Source organism: Pleurodeles waltl, chromosome 4_2 (genome assembly GCF_031143425.1).
Source record: "Pleurodeles waltl isolate 20211129_DDA chromosome 4_2, aPleWal1.hap1.20221129, whole genome shotgun sequence".
NCBI classification, from domain to species: domain Eukaryota; kingdom Metazoa; phylum Chordata; class Amphibia; order Caudata; family Salamandridae; genus Pleurodeles; species Pleurodeles waltl.
In genome coordinates, this window is record NC_090443.1 from 673,251,519 (window position 1) to 673,265,032 (window position 13,514).

Sequence of the window (13,514 nt, forward strand, 5' to 3'; positions counted from 1 at the left end):
TTTGCTATTGCAAATAATCTGATTCTGTGAATCGGGCCATTTGCGGAAGGGGAAAAACGTTGTACATCTGGCCCTAGAGATCAGATTTAGTAGACCTGAGCTTTTCACATTCTTAATGTTTAAAAATCATTCTCCTCTTTTTCGATCATCCGAGGCTTTCATAAAAAAATTGAAAATGAAAAGACTTTATGTCCTTCTTCTATGTAAGAGAGACTCATGGTTGCAAAGTTTTAAAATGTATAGTACAAATAATGTTTAATAATTAATGACTGCAAATCAGTACGTTTATTGTAACAAATTTTCTTCATACAGTACGTTTGAATTAGGAAAGCTATTCTTGCAAGGAATTTATATCAGATGTGCAACTCAAAAGGGAATTCCAGTACATTCACGTAATATAAAAAGCATACAATGTAGCTAATAGCAAATAAACAGCATATGTGTCTAAAACCACTCTCTTCGAGTCATTTCACAGTCTTTTCCCGTCTGTTTTGACAAACCCCATACATATGACAAATCCCATACATACTTGTACACTGATAAAAGGTCAAGGTGGCAGAATAAATTAAAGCAAGGGTTAAAATACAGTTTGATACAAAATATCTCTATCTGAATTATTTCATTCCTGAATATTGCAGCAATTTTATTTGCACATTCGTTGACCCTTTTTCTTCTAAGGATGGTTTGTTGCAACAGCCAGGGGCACCGTCCAGCCCAACCTGCCATGGTCAATACAAGTCAGCATGTTCACCACTCAGTAGGTTGGTTTTGTATCTCCATGATTTATCGTAAGCGCCCCTGGCTTCCACTCTGGTTGATAAAAGTGAATATTGTATGTCCTTGCCCAGTTCTCAAAAACCCTCTTCTCTGTGATAAACCGGTGATGACTTCCCTTTCGCCCCCGCTCATGTGAAAGGTACATGGTACACTCGTCGGGCCCCGCAGGCTCATAATAATGGTAAGGAACAGATGGGTGGTGAGGATCCCTGTGGGAAGAAAAGAATAAAAAACATCTGATACAGCAATTTCCTTTTTTATTGAAAAAAATATGCTATCTTCAATAAAATGACATGCTTTATTCATATTCCTATTATCATTCTTCCCTTTTCCCATTTACATTTTTCCACTTCCCTTGCTAAATTCATAGCCGTGGGTGTTTCATTTCTTAAGCAATAATTGAATGGGACTAGTTTTACTATCAAAGGGGATTAAAAGAGCAGGTGGCAGATGCAGCAGGCAGTGCCAATATTGCACCATTGAAACTTAAGTGATGCGAACTCCAAGAGATTCCGTTTTATAATTGATATTTTAATTCCATCCTTGAAAAAAATATCTCGATAATCTTTTCAAGCTGGACTCCAGAGGAAAAGCACACATACATCCCAGAAACACACGTTTATTCCAAATGCATATACACTCCTTACTCTGGCAGGTTGGCAGTGGTGGGGTGGTGGTGTTGGGAAGGCGGAGGGAGTTGCAAGGGGGGTTGTCAGGTGAGGGGTGGCGAATGGAGAGTTACACACTCACTGCTGACCTGTATGATGAACAGTGAGTCATCGTCTGAATCCAGGCAGGGCCGACCCTGCCTGTGGTCTGTAAATTGAATACCATTACATTTTGTAACAGTTGCACCTGTCATTTATAGTGCTTAAAAATGGCAGCATAGTGGTATAGAAAGCTATCTAAAAACATGTTAGTCTTATTGGTATTCTAAACGTAAAATGAGAGACAAAGATGAAGAAAAAGGAAAAGCTAACCAAGAAAATGAAAGTAGGTAGTACTGCATGCCTGACGGAGTGAAGACATAACTGGCAAACGTTTCTGTTGAGAATTCTTCAAAAATAGCTGGGTCCCTTGTCACAGAAAGCACAGAGTGTGAGTGTTGCTTGGGTTGTTGGGCCAACAGAAGAGCCACAAAGAGGCTCTTTTCATTGTTACTGAATACGAGGACACTTTCAGAGTCCAAGAACCTCTGTATTAACATGAGTGCCTTTTCTCATTTCCGTAGAGACATGGCCCCCAGAAATCAGGGATACCCCGTCAGGAGGGAGTTTTTCGCAAATACGTTGTACGCAAAAAAACTAATGTTCATCCTAAGAGATGTGAAGATTACCAAACACATACGAGGTGGTCTAAATCTTTTGTCCAAATGCAGGCTGGAGGAGCTTTAAGAGAGGACCTGGAGGATCTCACTAGCCCTCTGGGACTCTCTGCCACTGATTACAAAGGCTGCACCACCTACTAAAGTTAGGCAGAAGCTCCCTGGTGCAGATCATGGTAGTCCAGGCAGAGAAGTATAAAAACCTTCTGCAGCTGCATTTGACATAGTGCCTTTGGGAATGATTGTGCCCTCCCTTGAAGCTCATGCACCTGGTAAACTTCCAGAACAGATGGTGATTGAACCACTCTATCATGTTGCACAAGGTGTAGGGCTGCTTGGGACAAACAATGCAATATGGCACTCTATCAGCTCTAGTTCTGGTGTACAATGACTTAGGATGGAACAAAATAACCATTGTTATTTTGGTTGCATTATAGGGGCTGTATTATGCATAATGCCCCGGGATGCAACAGGCATATGTGCCTGCTTTCTGAGACCCCAGTGCACTTTGATATTACCAAACGACAGTTAGCACCCAGGCGCATGTAGCATTAGCAGTATCCTAAGAGTATGTTCCCTGATTTGCATGGGATTGTGGTCCCATGCCAATGAGGGAAACACTTTGCCTCTGTGCCTGAAGACTCTGTGCCTGAACTATAGTATGGACATGGGTGCAGAAGCAAAGAGGCCGTCAGGAGGCACACTGACTGAACACCACAAAGAAGTGGTTAAATGTCAGGGCAGCCCCCAAATGTGCCACTCTGGAGGGGCAAAATAGACCACTCCTATGGACCCCTGCACACATCCTCCTGAAGGTGGGTGCACCTGCCTTCATGGGGTTCTATGTCTCCCTTGAAAGTACAGGCTGGGTAATACCAGCACTGTGAAAGGCAGACCAACTGCTTCAAGAAAGCATGAGTATTTAGCTGCTTTAGAGGCAGCACATTATCTGTAATACACTTCATGAGTCATTACGCCCGGCTTACCTAGTTAAAGGTTTGCCACGGCACGGTGAGTGACAATGAGCCCTATGAATAATAAAGGTCTAGGCCTTTTGAATAGCTGAGCCACATTCAGTTATCCTCAGTGAATGCTAATACATAATGAATATTTTGATCTTCTCACCTAATCAAAATGCTCATCTTGAAGGCCATTACTGTATTATTAACCGGCAAGCTAATCCGTCTTTGTTAGCAGATCGTGTAAGTGAGGCCATGTGAGCTTCTACTGGTCTTTTGTATTTCAATCTCCTTCGACCACTCACACACTCTTCATAAGCTTGTGGCTTGCAGAGGTTCTGAAATAATGGGTCTCCCACAATGCAGGTGGGGACACTGGGCATCAGTGTAGGTGGTGGAGATGGGTGTGGTTGGGGATTAAAATGTTCGAGCAAGTGCATTGAAGGAAGGAGGTGCAGGGCAGAAGCAGGAAGGGTACAAAAAGGCTAATTTTGCGGCGATATAAAAGTAGAGAATTTGAGAAGGTGTTAAAGCATGAGTGAGCTGAATGCGAGGTAAAGGCAGGCCGGAAGTGCAGGGTGAGGAGGAGGACTGGAGTGGGGAAGAAATGCAAGGATTGTTGATGTACAACACGTGGATGAGGCTTTCGAAGAGGAGTGGTTCACAGGTGGTCTGGATCCATTTCTCACACCCCTAGATTTGATAAGTTTTATTAAACTTCAAGAAGGTACTAAAAGTTCCTCTAACCTTCGGCTTGGGCCTATAAATTGGGCAACTACCTATAGTAAGAATTATTGCACATTATAATATTTCATAATGCTATACTGGTTCCTGAACAAAAGCGTTTTATTCCCCAAGATAAAAGCTCGTTTGGCAACTATTGTAGTGAAACGCAGATCTCCAGATATGTTAGCAGTCTGTTCAAAAGCCGATAGCAAAATAAAGCCTCCTACAACAGCTGTTGTACTTCCTGCAAACACTAGACTGTAACTGGAGAACTTGACTGGGTCCGTGGTAATGTACTTTGCAGGCTCAAGTTTCTGTCGTGCACTCTGTGCAGGGGCTTCTAGTTCCTTCTGGGTCTGAAAGCCATAAAACACAATTTAATCTATACCGGCATAAAGAAAAGGGTTCAAACTCGCTCACTCCTTTTCCACTTAAACCGTTTGCAAATATGTTGAGACACGTGTCTTGGCATTTACATTACATGGTGTCACAAATAATATAATGACAGAATATGTGCTTCTCCTGTTTGGTTGTTGCAAATTGAACTCTGGTCTGTGCTGTGAGTTTCCCTGATCACTCCTCTGAACCACCCCTCTGAAGCTCTAGTTTACGTCTGCATAAATTACACAGGTGAGAAATGTACACAGTCGTGTTTCACAGACTTGCATCTGCACTTGAATCTTTCTCCATCTGGTGCAAGTAACACATGTGTGAGTTACACTGTTCTCCTGGTAATCTCCTTCAAAAAAAAGTCCAGCATCCTAAATACTTGTTCTCCTGTAAGCTGTTTCCCGTAGCCCTATATCCAAATATTGTGCAAAAGCAGCCAAACGACCAGCAAGGATGTAAGGGGTTTAGGGCCAGATGTAGCAACCGTTTTGCATGTCACAAACTGCGAAAAACACAGTTTGTGACTTGCAAAACGGCCATCGCGATGCAGAGTCACATTTTGCGAGTCGGTACCGACTCGCAAAATGTGATTCCGACTCGCAAATAGGAAGGGGTGTTCCCTTCCTATTTGCAACCGCATCGAGATGCTGAGTTGCTTTGTGACCGCGAAAGCGGTCGCCAACCAACTCGCAGTTACCATCCACTTGAAGTGGATGGTAACTCATTCGCAAAAGGGAAGGGGTCCCCATGGGACCCCTTCCCCTTTGTGAATGCCAAAAAACCCATTTTTTCAGAGCAGGCAGTGGTCCTATGGACCGCTGCCTACTCTGAAAAAAACGAAACTAAATGGTTTCGGTATTTTTTCTTTTTGCAGCTCGTTAAGGAAAACGGGCTGCAAAAAGAAAAAAAAAACTGCTTTATTAAAAAAGCAGTCACGGACATGGTGGTCTGCTGTCTCCAGCAGGCCACCATCCCTGTGAGTGCCTAGACTCGCTATGGGGTCGCAAACTGCAACCCACCTCATAAATATTCATGAGGTGGGTCTTTGCGGCCCCATAGCGAGTCGCAGAAGGTGTCTGAGACACCTTTCTGCATCTCGTATTGCGTGTTGCAATTTGCGAGTCGCTATGACTCGCAAATTGCAAGTCGCAATTTTCTACTTACCTCCATCTGGCCCTTACAGTGTCATATGGAGACCAGTCCACTGTTACAAATTAAAGTAACAAGCCAAAGAATTAAGCTGTCTAAAGTAGCAGGCTGAAGCAGGCCAGTGAAAGGTGAAAGGGGTTACTATGTAGCGTGGTTGACTAGTGGTGCTTTTACTAATCTAACCAGGTGTTCTGCAGCAAGAACAGATTGGAGTTGGAGAGTGCCCACTCACTGGGTCTTACTGCCTGGCCTGCCTCATTGATCTGCTTGAATGATGTGGGTATAAATCCTGCGCGCTCTTGTGCTTACCAAGGACCCATTTGTAGGTGTGAGGTGAGTGGTGTGTCGTCCTGCTCTCACCCTGTTTTCTGCTTTCCACCATCCTCTCCTAACTGAGCTGAACTAGGAAACTATTGACTAGCACTTCCCAGAGCGGTGGTGCAAACAGTAATGTTTGGACATGCTTTTTTAGGGTCGAGCCTGCGTTGCATGCGCTTGCGCATGCGTATCGCAGCGAGACGCTTTAGGGTTTAGAAAAGGGCTCTGAGCCCTGTCGACGTCACGTCAGTGTTTTTCATTGGTTAGTGGGCTGGCCTATTAAAAACTGGTTGCTTTCATTAGTCAAAGGCATGCATACGTCATGCCTTTTCTGGTGGCTAGCCCTCCTCGAGCGCATCGACCAAGTACAGAAAACATGGGATGCTCGCTGTTTTGTGTCCGGCACGTGGACTACTTTTTTTCTAATTTACTAGTGCGATTCCGCTTGGCAGAAGTCGAGCGCTTTACATAGTTAAATGCACTTTTTCAGCTTACATACATAAATGCACTTTTGCCGATAGGTGAAAAGTCGAGTTAGGAGTTTACAACGCTATCAGCACTAACATGAGCAAATGCGAGACCCGTTGCATTGCAAATGCTTGTTAAGTTTTGTGGTGGCATCTGTGTAATGGAGGATAACCTGTGTTGTCATGGTAGACCAGTCGGTCTCATAGCACTGTATCAGTAGAAGAATGGAGACAGAAAGTGCAATGCTATTACCTCGGCACCAAAGACTACACCACATGACCTGAGAGCACATGGCTCTTGGCTGATGCCATGGATTAAAACACCTTTTGGTACTGAAAAAGTCGAGAGTGTCTAGAACTAGGGTTTTGGACACAGGAACAGACTGATAAGGGGAATGGAAAGGGAATCCAAAAGAAAGAGGTGCCAAGGCCTTGAAGGATAGGTAGCAGGATGCCAAGGGAAGGATACATGGACAGAAGGTATGCATGGGAAGGCCAGGACATGTGGAGGTAGCTCCAGGGTAAACTAAGAGAAGGAGAACGCTTTTACCTCATAAGAGATCTGTTTAGAATTGAGAAAGAAACCCCCTTAAAGGAAATATAAGGGAAGATAACTCAACTGATAAAATGTATTGAGCGATACCACAGGAATAATTATTTGTGTATCCTGGGAGACTTTAAAGAGAGTATAAAAGAGAGAGATACATCAAAGCAAGATGTTGTAACATGTTTAAAACTACAATCTTTTCCATCCTGAAGAAGGCCTGAAGTGATTCAGCCAAAACTGTGGACTCCTAGTCAATGTGCAATTTAAAACGAAAAGGCCATAATGGAAGACTCTGTAGAGATGCAATTTTTTATGTGTTTGTGATAAGTTTGAAAATATGAACCCCATATATCCCAGATGACTCGCTCTTCCAAAATGTTTAGGCCCGTATTTATACTTTTTAGCGCCGCATTTGCGCCGCTTTTTGATGCAAAAACGGCGCAAACTTACAAAATACAATTGTGTTTTGCAAGTTTGCGCCGCTTTTGCGTCAAAAAGTGACGCAAATGTGGCGCTAAAAAAGTATAAATACGGGCCTTAATGATTAAGGATGAATGTTGGGTCTACTTGATTAGGTTTTCAATGTTTTTCTTTGTATGATGTATCAATTGTCTAATGCACTTTATATGTGTATATGACTAAATTAATGAATTCATAGTAAAGGAATATGCTATGGAGATTTAATCTGCATATATTTCGAAGGTTCCCGAGTTCTGAGCTCAATACATTGAATGGATGTCGTTTATACTTTGAATTGGGAAGAGATAACGAAACATGTGCTAAGGCTGTTAGATGTTGTTTGTACAGGCTCTTGTTTGTACAGGCTCAGGGCATAAGAGAAGCAAAGTCAGGTTTTAGAGGTGAAAGCAAGGAAACAAAAAGTTTTAGGCTGCCTGGTGGTGTATTAAGTAGGCAGGCAGGTGCAAAGTGACTAAAAAGAGAACTTAAATTAGAGTGTTTTCCTGAATGTATGCATTATGTTTGCCTTATGGTGATTGAAGGCAAACTTGTTGAATGTTCATTGTTGCTAAAGTTGCTTTATATACAAACTATGACTTTGCCGGCTCTTTCATCGTGCCACAGTGGAAATAGACATGGAGGGCTCAATTCTCCTGTGGCGGCGGACGCAAACCTCAAAGGGAGGGTCAGGGGGGAGGGTCACGGGGGGGGGAATAAAAAATATTAATATATGAAAAAGGCTAAACAACGTACTTTCACAGACACAGCGATCCACCTCATGCTCCTCTTCTCTTCCGATATCCCAGCATTCACTAGGACACCAGCACAGGTTCCCCAGCAATTCTGACACTGTTTTCATGCTACACCTAGCATGAAAGCAGCGTCAGGATTAGTCTGAGTGGCTTGGACTGCCGCTCAGACTCAACCCTGGGGTCTGTGTAATTTCTCGAGCCCAACTGTTCAACACAGCCGGTTGGAGAAACCTAAGTGCAAATGTGTATTTGGCCAGCCTAAGACAGCCGGCCAAACACACATGCGCACTTAGGTGCAATCTCTCCTCATCTCCACCCTCCTCCTGTGGACCAGCCCTGCCCTTCACTGCAACTGCTGTGGGCTGAGCCATCAGCTGTGAAATAAAATGCTAATTAAAAATAATTTCATTTTACAGCTCCTGTCTCTTAACCAAGGGGGCAACGCTCCTTCGCCATTGCGAAGAAGCTGCCCCTGCAGTTCTCAAATATATTTATGCTTTTAATTCAGACTTCCATGTGCATGTAACTTTATTTAAAAGTTGAAAACACGTTTAATTTAGAAAAGTTGATTTTGCACATGTTAAAGGATTTATTCACATGAAGACCTTTGTGTAGCTGAATCTACAAGCGGGAGGTGGGCGGAGTGGAAGTTATAGGGTGTAACAAACTAATCAATGCCCCCTTCAGAACCTGGAAAACGTCAGAGATTTAAATCTGTCATGGGTAAGAGCAACACGTTTGCACTATCTCCACCCTCCCAATTCTCTCCCTTTCAGCTTCAGCAGGTCACAATTGCTGAAATTTAAAGGGATATAGTTCCCAGTAAATACCAGAATATGCAAATTTTGGCATTGAGTGCACCATGTGATATGTACACATAAGAAAACGTTAAATAAATACATCGACAAATATGTAAAACATAATGTTTTGCTCCTAATGAGCAAGAAGATGAAATAAGCCAAACAAGATTACAGAACAGTATCGAAATTGTTGCGACGTGAGATTCCCACTGTTAAATAGTAAAGCATAGTATGCACGAAATTGGACAAAAGGGTCATTGTAAAAGGAGAACAAGACCACAGATAGAGTAATACAAATGCGGATATTTAACATAAATTAAATGTGAGAATGGAGGTTTTTGAAATATCAGCCGAATTACTCATATGGAATCAGAGTGGGTGAAATGTGGCATAACCAGATTTCCAAGTATTTTTTTTGATGTAGTGTCCCCCACTTAGAATAAAAGCTCCAGAAAGAGGCTACCTCTTGATCTGTGGTATTATTATTAGTCCCTGATCCCAGCTAAACAGGACTGTAAGACAAGAGCAGTATGGATTGTCTTAAGTTTAAGAACATGACTCAGTGCTACAATTGATTATTGTTGTTTTCATTTGTATTCTGTCACTAGTCGTTCTCAAAAAAGAGAACTGTTAGAGCCAGCAGCGGCTCGCTGAGGTTCCAGGGGGTGGGGTGGCGTGCGGGATGGGGGGAAGGGATGGGTGTGAGAGGGGTAATGAAATTTTAATAATTTTTTTTAAAAATAAAAATGTATCTCCGCGTCGTTTCTCGCTGCACCGCTCCTCTTCTGTCCTGCAGGCAATCACAGGCTCCCAGCCTGCCCTGCGCCAATCCTGACGCTGCTCAGAGGAGCATCAGGATTGGCTGGGAGCCTGTGCAGAAGGCTAGATACAGCCTTCTGCGCATGTAAGTTTGGCCGGCCCATGCGCAGTGAGGGGGGTGCACAGTGCACTGCCCTCACTGCTCATCACCCCATGGCCCCGCCCCTTTCACATGAAAGGGAAAATAAACATAGTGAAAGGTTTGCAGCTCTGGCTGTTGGCGGTGGGGGAGGACGCTCCTCGGCCCAAACAGAGGAGCTGCCACTGGTTAGTGCAATGAGATTAATGGCATGTCTCGATAACAGAAGATGTGATTGCTAATTACTGAATTGCATTATAAAAAAAAATCGATAAACATGGTTCTGATAAAACAGCCTAGAACATTTTTTGAAGAAGGTGTAGAAGGGTAGGATCTGTGCTGGGTGTGGATAACAAGACGGTGAGGCGCTCTCCCGCTGCTTAATTTGTAGAAAAGTTAAAGACTGTGCCCAAGGCTCTGCCCAGAAGCCCGCAGCTAGTACCAGTGGGGAAAATCCCAAAGCTTCATTGTCTGGAATACACCTCATGCTTCTTTATTTAACTGCTAGACACTCCCTATCCCTTTATCTTACTAGTGCAGGTTTCTGCTTTTACCTTTCTGACAAATATTCCCTCTTCTTCTCGCACTTTTCCCTCTGTGTCTTTTGCCTCTTTCGCTCTAGGGAAATGTCCATTGAGGAAAAATAAGAGCAACGGCTTAAATTAAGCACTGCACTAGACACAAGTCTCCATGCTTCTGTTGCATAAGTGGAAATCTTAATGATGTTGTGTATTAACTATACATAGTGTTACTCAGATTCTTTTAGTCTATTATTTATTTACAATGTGTAATTTGATTAGAAACGTTTTTAAATATACACCTACTTTAGAATTATTGGAACTACCGTAGACATAGTAGGAATTCCCCTTGAACCCGTCACTCCTAAGGATATTGGAACAGTTTTTTTGAGCAGCAGGAAGAGCAGTGATTTATATGGAACTGACATGTTGCTGTGTAAGACGCTGACTTCCTTACAAGTGCATTAGTTAAATTGAGCGCAGAACTGCTGGAAATATACAGCATGCTGTATCTCTAGCAATTTGAAATGGCTCTAATCTTTTTCTCCTTATGAAAGGATCAGTAGTTCTGAAATGTACTGAGCGGAGGGAATTTAACTGCGTGTGCGTGAGCTGGCAATGTTAAGACACCGAAAACGAATTTATCAAAATGACTATTGGAAAAAAAATAAGGTGTGCAGAGTGCAATGAACGTTTGAATTAATGTGCTTGAAAGGTATATTCCTGGGGCCGTATTACACCAATACAGTGCTCCAGGTGGCAACAGGCATCCACATCTGGCTTCTGCACCATCAGGGCACTTTGGTGTTACAGACGGGGCTGCAGAAGCTTGTGCGCACCGATCTGGACCATGTAGCACCGGAAAGATGTCAATTGGGTGTTCCCTCAATTGCATAAGGGCATTGACCCATGCAAATAAGGCAACAGTATGCTTCTCAGACCACGCCATATTATATATGTGAGTATAGAGAAAAATAAGGTGTCAGGGGGCCCACTGAATGTGCATCACTAAGAGATGTCACACAGTCAGTGTGCCCCCAGTGCCACCCTCTGAAAGGGGCAAACGGGGGTGGGGGTCTCATGGCACTCCTAGACTTTCCCCTTGAATGGACCGTCAATCATTCCATCTGCTAGCAGGAGGATCTCTGTCACTTTGAAGTGTAGGCTTGTTGCTATCTGAACTGTGAAAGGCAGACTGGCTGATTCAAACAGCTGGTCATCCTTTGACTAATGAGCTACCCCAGGGCAGGAGCAAGTTGCTATCTGTGCTGGGGGGGGGGGGAGGGAGTAGCATCATAACCATAATAAGATTGATAAACGCAGTCTTTGCCCAGCGCAGTCAGTTAAAGGTGAACCACAGTGCAGACAGGGAAGGGTGCCCCATACAAAATACAGGCTCTACCTAGTAATGAATACACCGCGGATAAGTGCTTTATTGAGCACAAGCTAATGATACTCAGAGGCTCTGGATAACCTTGCCAATTATTTGATACCTTAACATTTACAGGTATTTTCCTGGTTGATTACACTCTGTGCTGGGATTCTGCAGGCTGGATGAATTCCAAGTCAGAAACAGTTTTTTTTCAACTAATCTACCCACATACCCATTACTGTTCTGGCTCTAGGGTATATGAACATAAAGTGGCAGGGCTCATTCTAAGCTCACAGGGTGAAATGGTTGCAATGCACAGCTAGATAAAGAGATTATATACTTGTTGAATAGGGCGTGAAATGCTGTACTGGGACTGTGGCATGCCCTGGCAAGATAGAGTGCTTAAATAAAGGAGGACAGGACAGAAACACAAACAAGGTTTTTCATCATTTATACTTCATTTCTTTCATATCCTTCTGGCATAAGTGACTCATGAGCATCGTTCTAGTAGGACACAAAATGAATGCACGAAGAGAGTGCACTGTGCTTGAGTCCCATGGGAGCAGAGTATCTCCCGGTTTGCTCTCCACCAGTTTGGGGCATGCTTCAATGTCATGCACATTACCTGCCTGTGCGCAAGCCAGACGTTTAGGTGAGGTGAAGACAGGCTCCATTGCTTTTCAGTACCTTAAGTTGCCCTTACCTGAAAATGAGTCAACTCAATTTGCTCAGGGCCAACTCAAAACACTCCAGCAGCGTGCAGATGTACCTGAACCAAAGTAAAACTTTGTCGATGTGATAAAGGAGCATTTGTGTGTATGTGAGAGCCTCCTGGCATTTCATACTATGCTATAGAGCAGGTTTTTGGAATGTCACCGTTTATCTAATATAGACTGAGGACAGTATGCTTGAACCTTCACCTTTTATGGAAACAAACAACAAAAGACGTATTTTCAACATTTCCATTTTAGTAAAAACTTTAAGGAATATATATTTTGTCACAATACCATCTTGTGCCCTATGCACAGTGCGTTTTACTCACTGGGCTCATGTCTCCTTTCCCTTGTGGTGCCTCCCTGCCCACGTACTCTAAGTTATGCTTTCCTTATGGCACCTTCCAGTCTTGAGCACTCCATGATTCCCCTCCCAGGAAGTCTGAACCATAGACCCTCCTGCTTTGTTGCTATGCAGGTTTAGTCTGTTTTGCACCTGCAGATAATCATGTGTCTATTTAGAAAAGTTACACTTCCACTGTGAACCACTGAATTGTACCATCATGCACTTGGGGTTCTGTTGTACTTGTTCATTCTTGCCAAATACCATTTGCACATGCCACCTGCAAGTCCTCATATTTGTAGTATGCAACAAGTGATCTCCCCTAGGCTCTTTGGAAATTTCCACGCTTCCATGTGGGACATGTGCCTTCTGGAACTCTATTTTCTTCAAGCATAAACAACTCATCTGAACCTGCATCAGAGCTTAGCCTCATCCCCAGCCTGTGCAATCTTCATCCCTGCACTCACTTCCGGAGTCGCCCAGAACTTCTAGCACTCCAATCTTCCAGGCCTTCCTGACAATCCATTGACCACCCTGACTTTTGCAACGCTTCTCGTGACTTCCTTCATGAGATACAATTCTGCCTCCTCATGAGATTCTTAAAGTGCTAGACTAGCCTTAGTACTTTCACATCAGGTTAGTGTGCCTAACTATCAGACTCTTCAAGACTCTAGACTTGTCTCAGGTTCCTTCTCTGTATTTTTCCTCCAGTACCCTTTGCTTGTCCTTTCTCCAGACCCTCTCTCGAACCTTGACATTGGAATTGCTCTTTTTAATGAAGTAGAGACTTAGGGCCAGATGTAGTAAACTTTTGAGAGTCGCAAATGGCCCGAATCGCAATTTGCGACCCCGCAAAATCGGAAATGGGATGCAAAAATCCCATTTCCGAATCGCAAATTGCGACACGAGCCATTACTGGCTCGCAAAAATAGCGACCCCATTTTGCGACCCGCAAATAGGAAGTCGCAATTTGCGAGTCGCAAACCATATGAAATAGCCACT

The 13,514-nt window shown here is 43.4% G+C and overlaps 1 protein-coding gene across 1 annotated transcript in view; it reads right to left on the bottom strand.

Moving 5' to 3' along the window:
* Positions 1-232: 232 nt before the first annotated feature.
* The window catches only part of ST6GALNAC5 (ST6 N-acetylgalactosaminide alpha-2,6-sialyltransferase 5), a 712,854-nt gene continuing 699,572 nt past the window's right edge, over positions 233-13,514 (bottom strand). Inside the window, exon 5 of the mRNA XM_069232254.1 lies at positions 233-986. Coding sequence (XP_069088355.1) covers positions 755-986 — 232 coding nt within the window. The 3' untranslated portion in view covers positions 233-754. The remainder of the gene's footprint in view (positions 987-13,514) is intronic.